Source organism: Tauraco erythrolophus, chromosome Z, assembly GCF_009769465.1.
Source record: "Tauraco erythrolophus isolate bTauEry1 chromosome Z, bTauEry1.pri, whole genome shotgun sequence".
Taxonomy (NCBI): domain Eukaryota; kingdom Metazoa; phylum Chordata; class Aves; order Musophagiformes; family Musophagidae; genus Tauraco; species Tauraco erythrolophus.
In genome coordinates, this window is record NC_141496.1 from 50,859,394 (window position 1) to 50,872,547 (window position 13,154).

General features: G+C 41.9%; 1 protein-coding gene across 1 annotated transcript in view; it reads right to left on the minus strand.

The window, feature by feature from the left end:
- Positions 1–8,750: 8,750 nt before the first annotated feature.
- Positions 8,751–13,154, minus strand: part of MTAP (methylthioadenosine phosphorylase) — a 29,520-nt gene continuing 25,116 nt past the window's right edge. The window contains exon 8 of the mRNA XM_086629478.1: positions 8,751–9,261. Coding sequence (XP_086485604.1) covers positions 9,223–9,261 — 39 coding nt within the window. The 3' untranslated portion in view covers positions 8,751–9,222. The remainder of the gene's footprint in view (positions 9,262–13,154) is intronic.

A 13,154-nucleotide genomic window follows, 5' to 3' on the forward strand; every position in this document is an offset into this window, starting at 1 on the left:
GAAAAGAGGTAGGTCCAGCTCAGGGAAGAGATGCCTGGAGAAAGGGGAGACAAACACGACAGAGTTTGCCTAAGCCTGTAAAGGATGCACAATGGACATTTACCTCTACCCCACCCCATGAAAATCTGGGTCAAATGTTTCGTTTGGCTTCTAAAACAAAGCTCATCCCTGCAGACATTCAGTGCACATGGCTGATGAGCAGTGGCAATTACAATTAGACTGTGGACCCTGTTTTGAGGAAATAATGGGAGAGAGACTACGCCTTGCCTCCGGAGTTCAAACATCTGAACACTGCTAGCTTTAAGGTTTTTTTTTTTACATATTTTCACTTTAGGCATTGAGCAGCCTAAGGCCCAGAGAAGGAATTGAGAGTCAAGCCAAGGTACTAATAACACCACAGAGCAGAGAATTTGTGTCAGCTATGGGTCAGGTCCAAAGACAGAGCTGATTCCACTGTGCTCCTCGTGCACTTTAAGGGGAAAGCAACTCCTACCATCACCTTCCTCCTGTTGGCTTATCTTGCAGGCTTATTTTCAGGCAGGTGCAAAAGAATGATTTTAAACGTTTGACCATGGTATGAAAACAAATAAAACATATTTCAGAACCTTCTTACACAGTGGATAAAAGCCCATACAAAATCTGCTTCCTATACAACATTAATTAATAAAACACAGATTATAAGGTCACACTAAAAGATTTCCACAAGTTCAAATGCCTTCCTTCTTGTGCTAGAGGAACCATACTGTAGGAAACCAAACTACTGGACAGACATCGTGTGTCCTCTAAGATGCGTTTCACTTATTACAGTAAGTAGTATCTCGGTCTGTATGTTGCCAAATCTGTGCATCGAACATTGTGCCCAAACTTCATTTTTCTTTCTCTTTTCAAGGTGTATGTAGAAACCACTGTTTTTTTTAAACTTATATTGTTCCCTTAAGCAATGCTATTTAACACTGTGGCCATCAAGATACTCTACAGGTTTACATAATCCATTTATTTTCTACAGCTCTATAAAAGCACACAAGGTATTATGATTTATGAATGTACCTCATTTGCATATATGCTCCTTCTGTGGTTGTTTTCAATAAATGTTCATGTAGTTCTGTTCACCGGTAGCGAGGCAAACTATTTCACCAAATGTCAAGATAAATAATTTCACGCTAAATAATATGCAGAAGAAACCTGATTCCATGAGGAATGACTGCCCCAAGGCAGGACATTTGAAAATACTGAGAGGTGTATGCATCCAAAAAACAGACTAGTCCAGAAAGGGTGTTCACAGAAATGATATGTAAAAGTTACTTTTGCATTTCAGGTTGGTCAACAATTTATAGAAAATCCCAGCCTACATAGCCATGAAAAAAATTGATGATAGTAGTTAAAATGGAGAAAACTTCTGGATTCCATTCATATTTATTCCACATGAATTTAAAAAATTCTGTTTTCTGAAATTGCTGCTCAGACCATAAGGCATTTATCTTACTCTGCCTTGAGTAGAAGACTGAGCAGAAGATTCACAGTGTTATTCACACCTGCCTAAGGTTTCTGGAAGCAGGTTATGTATTCAGTGTTAATCACAAGAACAATAATGTTATTCCTTACTGCTTGGTTTCATGATATTAAAATTGAAAGGCAATAGAAAATACAGATACAGAGTTAAGCGTAGGCTTTCTTACCTACACAGAATCTTTTTACTCTCTTACAGCAAAAATGCCAAACTAGCGTTATTTTCTCCCATACAGTTTAACAAAGATCAAGAGATCCAGACAGTCAGTGGTATGCTAGGAATTAGGCTATTGAACAATTACTTTACTGCTCATTTACAAGAATTAGCAGAAAGCAGAGAATCCAAAGTTTGATTTTTTTCAGCCTAAAGTTTTTCCCATAGGAATAGAGTAAACTCCAGAATTAGTTCAAGACTGATGAGAACTGAATTGCTTTTCTTTTGGAGTGGAGTGCTGGCGTAGCTGGCAGACTTCATTTTTCATAGGGGCTGTAAGGAAAAGCCTTTTCCTCTTGCCACTTGGCCATGCAGCCCCATTGTGCTAATGCCACGTTGTACCCTTTCATGACCTGTGCTAACTTGCTAATATGGTGGAAGCTGTTCCATTTTGGGGAAGGGATTACATCTTTTTTCTTGGTGGTTCTGTGAACCGATAAGTTTGGTGTGCATTGGAGCCAGAACAAAAGTAAGCAGTAGGGAGGGGTAGGAGAGATGGGGAACAGCAGCCCAATCAGTACATAAAATGCACTGTAGGGAGTTGAAAAATCCCTGCAATACCTGTGAATAATTTTAGATGGAAGTCTTTCTGATCTCCTAAATTCATGTAGCTGGGCCTGCTCCATGACACCTCGATGTTCAGACAGAAAACATATTTTCAAGTATGCATAGTCATGCATGGCTTTGCACCACAAATTGCCTCAGTCAATTCCTAGTAAAGGTGGTGAACTTGTCAATTATCTAAATGAACAATTGCAAACTTTTGCAAAAAAAAAAAAAAAAAAGTGATTAAATGTTAATTTCAATTCTCTTGCACTGTCCTGCTTCAGTCAGTACTGCAATGACAGTGGGGAGAGGAAGCAGTCGTTAAAACAGTTAAGCCAGAGTTTCCGTCTTAGAGGGCTGATCTCGCCCAGTGCTGAGCACCTCCTCAATTTATTCCTCCCTTTACTAATACTCAGCTGGTTTCGATAAACAAAATACTCTCTTACTGGTTACAGTTCTGGGAACCCCAACTGCTTTCAGGTCTGTTTTGAATATAAAAACTAAATTCTGATGTCACGCGCCACCTGTGCTGATGCTGAGAGATGCTTTGGGTGTTGTTAGTATGAAACAAGGTGAAGTGTTAGCTAAGTGAAAATGAGATATGAGTGGGCAATCTTATGTTAGCAAGATAGATCAATGTTAGGCTGCACAGAATGATTTAGAGGAAACAGAAGAGGGAGAAAAAGGGTAAATCTAACGGCCTACCTCATGGTCTAGTTTGTACCGTATTTAAACCTGCAGTGTTGCATTGGCATCAGTGCATTGCACTGTTAACATACACACTGGAGGATGCTCCGAGCAAAATAAATGGAGCTCTCCTCTAAGAGAAAAGGACTTTTAAAGCCTTAGATGGTTGGGGTAAGCAAAATACAACCTCCAACCAACCAGTGAGAAGTAGAGTAGGACACAATAGCAACTCCACAGTCAGAGAGTGTAAATGCTCATGATACAAGTAAGTGTGGGGTGCTGGCTTAGAATACAGACAAGAGCTGTTTGGGTCTGAATGCTACCGAGTCCAGATCCAGAAGTCTCTTCAGTCAAAGCGGAAGGAGATCTGTCACCTGTGACACATGGGCCAAAATAAAGTAGAACTCTGACGAATGCCACTGGAGGGACAGTTGCACAAAAGCTCCTGCGAGTGGGTGTATGTCTTCCTCTCGTGTTTGTTATTTGCATGTTGAACCTACTCTGCAGTGACAATTCTGCTTTTGGTCTGTGCGGATCTGGACATTTCATGTAGTTCCAAGCTCTGGCATCTCCTTTGGAGCCCAGTGGAAAATTTTACAATGAATCAGTTGGCTACTGATTCTGTATTTCCCAGTCCTTGGCTAATACTGGCATATCTCCTGGTTTGTGCACCTGTGCTATTTACAATCACTCACTTCCATTCTCTCTGCCCTCTGTGTATGTGGGGAAGAAAATCAGGCTTTCAGCATTTATTTCTAATATATCCACTCTTTCCCAGCTGCATTTCTATATTCCTCCAAGGCAAATCTTACACAGAAGGATGAGAGACTGACTTGTTCTTCAGCAGCTCCTGCTAGCTCTAGGGGTGATCTGTTTGCCCCCAAAGCATTGAAAACATTCAGGCCATGCAAATCAATGGGTTAGTTTAGCACAATACCACTGGAGAATGAGAAGCAGGCTTGAAAAACTAAAGGTTAAATTTCATTAGAGTATACTTTACTAGGCTTTCCACGGTTCTAATCCATTTTGCATGAGACATGCAATTTACTTACAGAGAAGCTGCTTCATTTGCTGCAGTGCTCACTATTTAGATACCTGTGTTGAAGTAGTCACTATTAAAATGAGGCTTTAAAATGTACTGGTTCAGGAAACATATACATAGAAACCAGTCAGGTCATGAAAGGTCCTGCTGAAAGCTGTGTTAATTTTTGTAGGAGACAATATTTGGTATAAAAGATGTCAGTGTAAAACTGCAGTGGTGAGTGTGTAACAGGTTACACTTAACACATGGAATCATAGAATGGTTAGGATTGGAAGGGACCTTAAAGATCATCTAGTTCCAATCCCCCTGCCATGGGCAGGGAAATCCTCCACTACACCAGGTTGCTCAAAACCTCATCCAGCCTGGCCTTGAACACTTCCACGGATGGGGCATCTACAACTTCTCTGGGCAACCTGGTCCAGTGCCTCATCACCCTCAGAGTGAAGAATTTCTTCCTTAGATCTAATCTAAATCTGCCCTCTTTCAGTTTAAAGCCATTGCCCCTTGTTCTGTCACTACACGCTCTTGTAAAAAGTCCCTCTCCAGCTCTCCTGTAGACTTCCTTTAAGTACTGGAAAGCTGCTATAAGATCACCCCGGAGCCTTCTCTTCTCCAGGCTGAACAGCCCCAACTCTCTCAGCCTCTCTTCGTAGGAGAGGAGCTCCAGCCCTCAGGTCATCTTCATGGCCCTCCTCTGGACTCACTCCAGCAGCTCCATGTCCTTTTTGTGCTGGGGACTCCAGAGCTGGACACAGTGCTCCAGATGGGGTCTCACGGGAGCAGAGTAGAGGGGCAGAATCCCCTCCCTCAACCTGCTGGCCATGCTTCTTTGGATGCAGCCGAGGATACGGTTGGCTCTCTGGGCTGCCAGCACACATTGCCGGCTCATGTTGAGCTTCTCATCAACCAACATCCCCAAGTCCTTTTCCTCCATGCTGCTCTCAATCCATTCTCCACCCAGCCTGTACTTATGCTTGGGATTGCCCCGACCCATGTGCAGCACCTTGCACTTGGCCTTGTTGAACTTCATGAGGTTCTCACAGGCCCACCTCTCCAGCCTGTCAAGGTCCCTCTGGATGGCATCCCTTCCCTCCAGCATATCCACAACACCACACAACATGGTGTCATCTGCAGACTTGCTGAGGGAGCACTCGATCCCACTGTCCATGTCACCAACAAAGATGTTAAATAGCACTGGTCCCAGTACTGACCCCTGAGGAACACCACTCGTCACTGGCCTCCACTCGCACATTGAACCGTTGACCACAACTCTTTGAGTGCGACTATCCAGCCAATTCCTTATCCACTGAGTGGTCCATCCATCAAAACCATGTCTCTCCAGTTAAGAGAAGGATGTCATGTGGGATGGTATCAAATGCTTTGGATAAGTCCAGGTAGACAATGTCAGTTGCTCTTCCCCTATCCATCAATGCTGTAACCTCATCATAGAGGGTCATCAAATTAGTCAGGCAGGATTTGCCCTTAGTGAAGCCATGTTGGCTGTCACCAATCACCTCCTTATTTTCCATGTGCCTTAGCAAAGTCGCCAGGAGGATCTGCTCCATGATCTTGCTGGGCACAGAGGTGAGACTGACTGGCCTGTAGTTCCCTGGGTCTTCTTTTTTCCCCTTTTTAAAGATGGAGGCTATGTTTCCCCTTTTCCAGTCAGTGGGAACCTCACCAGACTGACACGACTCCTGAAACATGATGAATAGTGGCTTAGCAACTTCATCTGCCAGTCCCTCAGGATCTGCGGAGGCACCTCATCAGGTCCCATGGACTTGTGCACCTTCAGGTTCTGTCACAGAAGACACTAAGTTTCTGTTAGAGGAGCAATGACACCAGTTAACCTTGAGAGGTATTCATTTTGGAGTCTGAGATGTTTGAAACCTAGGAAACAGCAACAATTTAGCATCCCTTATCTCAGTAAGCTGTTTACTGGGCCGTAATTTTTCAAGAACCTCAAGCTAGTATTTGTTAACATTGATTCTGATGTTACGATATAGGAGCAGTGTCAAAATCACCAGAAGAAGGCACTCCAAATACATCACACCAAACAGACAATAATGGTCGTAACAAATAAAGTTGTCATGGAGAGGCAGTCAAACAGAAGAGAGGCAATTTCCATCAATGAAGCTCTCCATGTGTCATTCTCACTCTTGTCAAACCAGAGACATTTCGAGACTAAGAAAGGCCCCTGTTCTCTGCTAGAATGTTTTCTTGCTTTTAGTAATGTAGTACATTAAATTTGTGTCTTCTTATTCTTTATCATACCTGCAGCACTTCCTACAATAAATTCAATACCTTTCTTAGGATGGTTTAAAAAGACAATTAAACCCAGCTTTTTGGCCTGTCTTTATACAATTAAACATTACCTATGCTTTTCTTGCCAACTACCATCTTCATCGTGTAGTCTGCTGGATAAGTCTCTCCCAATACATCAGTACCTTTCAAAGAGTATAAAATGCATGCTAAATTTTGCAAAAACACACTACACACTACGACTGTGCTGCTGAATTTGTACTAGTTCTGCATGAGACACCTTCAGATACAAAGTCTATGTTGACAGAGTAAATAGGTATCATAGAATCACAGAATGGTTTAGGTTGGAAGGGACTTTTGAAGCTCATCTTGTCGAATCCCCCTGCCACGGGCAGCGACATCTTCCACTAGATCAGGTTGAACAAAGCCCTGTCCAACCAACCTGGTGTTGAACACTTCCAACAATGGTGCATTCACAGTCTGTTCCAGTGTTTCACCACCCTCACAAGTAAAAAAATTATGTTCAACCTCAATCTACCTGCTTCCAGTTTAAAACCATTGCCCCTTGTCCTGTCACTACAGATGACAATGAAATGTCTCCCTCCATATTTCTTATAACCTCCCTTTAATTATTGAAAGGCCACAATAAGGTCTCCCTGGACTCTTCTCCAGGCTGAACAACCCCAACTCTTCTCAGTCTGTCCTCACAGGAGAGGTGCTCCAGCCCTTGGATCATTTTCATGGCCTTCCTCTGGACCCACTCCAATAGCCCTGTATCTTTCTTGTACTGGGGACCCCAGAGCTGGATGCAGTACTCCAGGTGGGGTCTGGAGAGCAGAGGGGGAGAATCACCTCCCCTGCCCTGATGGTCATGTGTCTTTTTATACAGCCCAGGATACAGTTGGCTTTCTGGACTGCTAGTGCACATTGCAGTTTATTGTCCAGTTCCCCCAAATCCTTCTCTGAAGGGCTGCTCTCAATTCCTTCATTCCCCAGTCTGTCTTGATACCAATCTACGTGCAGGACCTTGCATTTGCCCTTGTTGAACTTCATGAGGTTGACGAGGCCCCTCTGGATGGCATCCCTTTCCTCTGGCAAATCAACTGCACCACTCACCTTGGTGTTAGCTACAAACTCGATCCCACTATCTTGTGTCACTGAGGAAGATATTACATAGTATAGGTTCCAGTATAGAGCCTTGAGGAACACCACTTGTTACTAGTTTCCACTTGGCCTTTGAGCTATTGACTGAAACTCTTTGGATGCAGTGATCCATCCAATTCTGTATCCTTACCTGGCATTATCATCTAACAGAAATGTTATAAATGTTCTCTTAGAACATCCAAATACAAACTTTATAGCTCCAATCCATTTCACTAAAACCGTGTAGGGGGACAAAGATAACAACAGTGAAAACCATTTTTAAGGTCAACCATCTGATTTGGCTACATCCTAAAGGCAGTAAAAGGCATGCTAGATCTCTAGCCTTCTTGTCAAGCTTCAAGCTCTGGCTCCTGCGATCTACATTCTTTAACAAAACACCAGGAAACAAGGAAAGTTAGTTAAGCTATTTTTCCCAGCATCTGAAAAGGACCTGTTCTGGTTTTGCTAGGGAGAGTATGTCCAAATCTAAAGGCTTTCACAGCAGGAGACTGGGTGTCTTACAGAACAAGACCAGTAAGCTAAGAAGCGTATGTTTTTTTTTTTTATTATTCATTTTTTTTTATTTATTTATTTTTCCTTTGGATTTTTTTTTTTTTTTTAACATCACTGTGAGAATCTGTACCTTTCATGTTTCTGATCTTTCCCTTGCTTGGCCTGGTTTGCATTCTGATCCACTTCTGTCTCAGCAATCCTTGCTGTTTCAGGGACTCAGAAACTTAAGTTCTAAGCAGCATAGTATTTTTTAAAAGAGGTCTTTCTAGAAGCAATGTTTACAAAATATCACCAACCAACCTGTTCCAAGAATGGCAAAACTCACTGTTAGAAAAACAAAATTCACTCAATAATGACCAGAAGTAAATAAATAAAAAAATTCCACGCATTTGGAGAAGCATAGGTTTCATTTGTTTTATTTACTAGACAAGAAGCAGTTTTATTTACTAGGCATTATTTTATTGAAGTAAATTGTATTAAAAAAAGAAATTTATACATCCAAAGCACTTGAGCACTTCTATCACTTCAAACAAAAACCAAACCCAGAATTATTCAAATCAACGAGGCAGCAAAAAGCCAGCACAGTGTTCAGGACACTGGCAGCAAAGTACTTTTCGGTACAGTTCTATGAGTCACGTAAGTACATCTTCAGGCACAAATTTGGCTTAGGCATTAACTAAATTTTTTTAATGAGAACATTCATTCATTACACAACTGCTGCTGCGAAAGGATCATCAGAACACAAAAAACCCCCACCGCTTTTAAAAAAAACCCACTAAAACTAAAAATACAGACAATGTATAAAAATAGTATAATTTTATTTCAAAATTGTCTGTTCAGTTTTTCTGGTATGTTTCTGAAGTGATCTGTAACCATTTGCCTTGTCGAAGGAAAAGATGAGAGGCAGAAATAGGACAGCAAATAGCATATCTATGAATTTGCTTTCTTAAATCTTATTTTACGAAATTGCAACAGAGTATTACGTAGCCTTTCCTTTCTTCCATCAACTAAAAGGTACCACTGAATAGAGGATGACAATTCGCTATTGACTTTTTTCTTTGGCTGCTGTCTGATCCAGCTTGACAGTAGAGCTATTCCAAGTTTAAAACACTCAAAATCTAACTTCAGCCATCTTATACATTATCAAGCATGATAAAGATATACAAGCTGTCTTACACATTATCACTGGTCAATGTTTACTTCATTTTTTTTTGCTTGTAACAATTTTTAAGATATTATAACCTCTGGAAGTTCGAAAGTAATCCACTCTTCCTTGCAGGCACTCAACCTTCAAGGTCCATCCAGGCTGTTACTGCTTTGGCAGGATGACTGAACACTGCACTGTTGTCTGAAATACAAAGTCAACATTATTCCTTGGATTAGAGGCCTGACAAATATCATTTCATATAGGCTAGTACAGAAGTTCAAAAAAGGCAGGTAACATCAGCACGTCTCCTCACAGAGTCCAGAAGTTTATATGAGGATCATTCACAGGAGCCCTGACACCTTACTCCAAGGTGATTTTTCTTACACCCATGCTGTAAGAAAAATGATTTCTAACATGACATTCCTTTTACGATCCCAGTAGATTCTCTCCTGATCCTCATGGGTTGAACCCTACTGTAACAAAGGCACAGAACTCAATTCCCAGCTGTTATGAGTTAAAATTCTTTTCAACAAGACATTTTTTCCTCTCTCACCAATACTTTTCCTAACAAAGATAAAGAATCTACTACATTGGTTTCCTTTAGAAATTGTCTGCTGTCACCAATTAATTTACTCCATTCAGTAATAAGCCTACATTTTACTTGGATCAGCTTTTGATACCAATGCAGTGGCTGAAGTTCTGGTTGCCTCTGACGTCCCTTCCGTGTCAGCTTTATTAAGCAAGCTTTGGTTTTCCTGAAACCATCCCTACATGCCTGCTTGTGCTTCTGGATTCCTTCTTTGCAGCTTGTCCTTGCTTCCAATCCCTGAATGCCGCATTTTTGCACTGGAGCTTTACTTCCTGTTTAGTCAAGTTAGTCTCCTGATTGGTGTTTCTGTGGATCACTCCTGTTCTTGAAGAATACTGCCCTTAAAGACCTGCCAGCTTTCTGGAGTTCCTTGCCCCTTCAGAGCTGCCTTCCATGAGATATCTACTAGTTTACTGGTTAAACTCAAGTATGTTCATCTGAACTCCAGCATCTGTACTCTGCTACTTATCTTCCCTGCTCCTCACACGATGCTCAATGTCAATATTGCATGAGCATTACAGCAAGAACTGCCAGTGACCATCACCTCACTGAATAACTCATTTCAGTGAACAGAAGATCCAGCTGTACCTCACTCATGGTTGACCCACCATATCTAGAAATTTCCCTGACACCAGCCAGAAATCACTTGGACCACTGTGATCAACAGCATCATCTGTGTTTCCTGATCCATGACATAAATACAATGTGGTCATACACTGTTCTGAGAGTGAGGGCTTTGTACCCTGGCCATGCCTCAAAATGACAGGCTGTAGGAAAATGCTGTGACTGCAGAAAAATCTGCTCCAAACTTTTTTTTTCCAAGCTCACGTAACCTAAGCCTGGAGAATGACTTCTTTTTACAGTAAGAGAGCCAGGAAATACTGGCTTCTTAGGCAGTTACAAATAGTAACTTTCAAACTACACAAACTCACTGGCATATCACAGACGAAGAGACACATGAAAAGGAACAGATGGCAGGCAACCTATTCTTTAGCAGAAAAACAGCTCTTGGACATTTTTGCTTCAACACTTCAGCGTTTCCTAAAGACTACTGTGAGATTCACAGGTGACACCATGGCATTGCATGTGTGTGGGTGGGTGGGATGCATACCTCCATGGGAAGAGACAGATAAAATGCAGCTGGGCAGAGACTGGTAGCATATTTTCTCCTGCCTGGTGAAGTTCCTCCAGTCATAGCAGCCAGATTACACAGCTCAGAAAGGAAAAGTTGTGTCCATGTAGAGCTTAATGGTTTCACGTGTTTCCCCAAACATTAGAAACAGACACCGTCAAATGCTCATTGAGAGATGTCCAGCTGCAGCCTGGACATAGGCTGGTATGGCTCTGCAGTGTCACTGACTGCAGAGTTCCAGCTGTAGACTTGCTCAGCTGCCTCTTTGCCTGCATTCCTTACCACATTACCAGAGGGCATGCAAGAGGTGCTGCCTTCGAGCTCTATGAAAAGGCGTTTCCAAAAAAGATTAGTTCAAAAAACTGTATCATCTGACCTTCAAAATTCCCACAGTAAAATATATGGAAGAATACTTCACATCAACAAAGAAAACAGCTTTTTAAAACTCTTTATGGTTCCACTACACACTCATACAGAGGCATGTACACACACATCTTTGCTGTATTGCGTAATTGCCTCTCTCCTTATTCACTAACACAGAAGCCTAGGACCAATCCTTCATCTATTTTACCACCATTTAATGTCTCCAAAAGAAATTTTAGCCTTTCCTGCCCTTCCTAAGTAAAATCAGAGGAAGCCTCCAAAGCCTCAGACTTTCCTGTCACTTTTCCAGAGCTCTTAAGTTGTATTAAATCAGAAACAATTGTGACTCCTACTCTCCTGACATAAAATCTCAAGCCTCATTGCCAACATCTAGTTCTTGTTTCCAGTTCTTCTAATGCCTTTAGATCAACTCCCTTTCTCAGTATATTATCACTCAAACCATGCCTCTGTCAGCAAAGAGCATAAACGCATAAGAACTGCCATGCCAAAGTAAAACTATCTCAATATTTATCATTGATACCAGGCAGTAGCAGACACTTAAGAGCAGGAGTGTAGAAGCTATAGTAGAACAGAATAACCCTTCCTCTAGGTGCATCATATTTTCTTCTCAGCAAATAGTTGTTCAGGGACTGAGCTGAAGGAAGAACTTGAATAAGTGTTTTAAACAGCTGACAATAAACTTGAAAGAACAGTGAGCGTTCATTAAAGGGTGCTGTGGTTTTAACCCAGCTGACAACCAAACACCATGCAGCCGCTTCCTCACCCAACCCTGACCCCAGGGGATGGGGCAGAGAATCAGAGAGGTGAAGGCAAGGAGGCTTGTGGGTTGATATAAGGACAATTTAATAACTGAAATAAAAGAAAACAAAATTAGATAACAATAATAATAGAATATACAAACGAGCGAAGCACAGTGTAACTGCTCACCACCCGCTGGCCAATGCCCAGTCTGTTCCTGGGTAGTGATCCTGGAAGAGAGAAATTCCAAAACCGCAACCCTAGAAGGGGGAGAGACTCAGCTTCCTGGCCAGCCCTCATTTATATACTGAGCAGGACGTTGCGTGGTATGGAATATCCCATTGGCCAATGTGGAGTTGCTCTCTGGCTATGTTCACTCCCAGCTTCTTGTGCACCTGCACACTAGCAAAACACAGGAAGCTGAAAAATCTGTGATTTCTTAGCAATAACTAAAAACATCAGTGTTACAACCAACATTCTGACCCCACCTGCAGTACTGTTTTCAGCTCTGGGGCCCTCAACTTAAGAAAGACATAGACCTGTTGGAAAAAGTCTGGAGGAGGGCCATGAAGATGATCTGAGGGCTGGAAAACCTCTGCTATGAAGACATGCTGAGAGAGTTGGGGCTGTTCAGCCTGGAGAAGAGAAGGCTCCAGGGAGATCTTACAGCAGTCTTCCAGTACCTAAAGGGTACTATGATTCTACGAACATTCTTCTCATATCAAATCTCAATACTAAATCCAAAATACAGTGCTACTCTATCTACTAAGAAGAAAACTAACCCTATCTCAGTCAAAACCAGGAAAAATGAGAACCTTGCAAACTCAGTGCCAGCTCTTTCCAGTCACCTGCTCTTTCACTCCTGATGAAGAATCAAGACAACCATGCAAAGGAAAGTAACAGAACACTGCTTACTGAAGTACACCTGCCAGAGCTGGAGGCAGATCCCTCAGTACTTAAGCAGAGTTATATACTTGGGAAATTTCCTTGCATGCCAGCATGACCAAAGTAGCTGAGGAATATCCAGCACATTTTTTAGATTACTTGTTCAAACTTTTTGAGTTTTTTCTTGTACAGCCAAGCATCTGTACTAAACGGAAAGTGTGGCGGGTTCTCTGAAATGTTTTCTGTGGATTAGAAGGGAGAAGAAAAACTGATTTTGTTGTTTCCTTTATCCATCGGTGACACAACTCCCTAAAGACTGCAAAGCGGAAAGGGAAAAGTCAGTTACCTCTCACAAATTTATAAAGG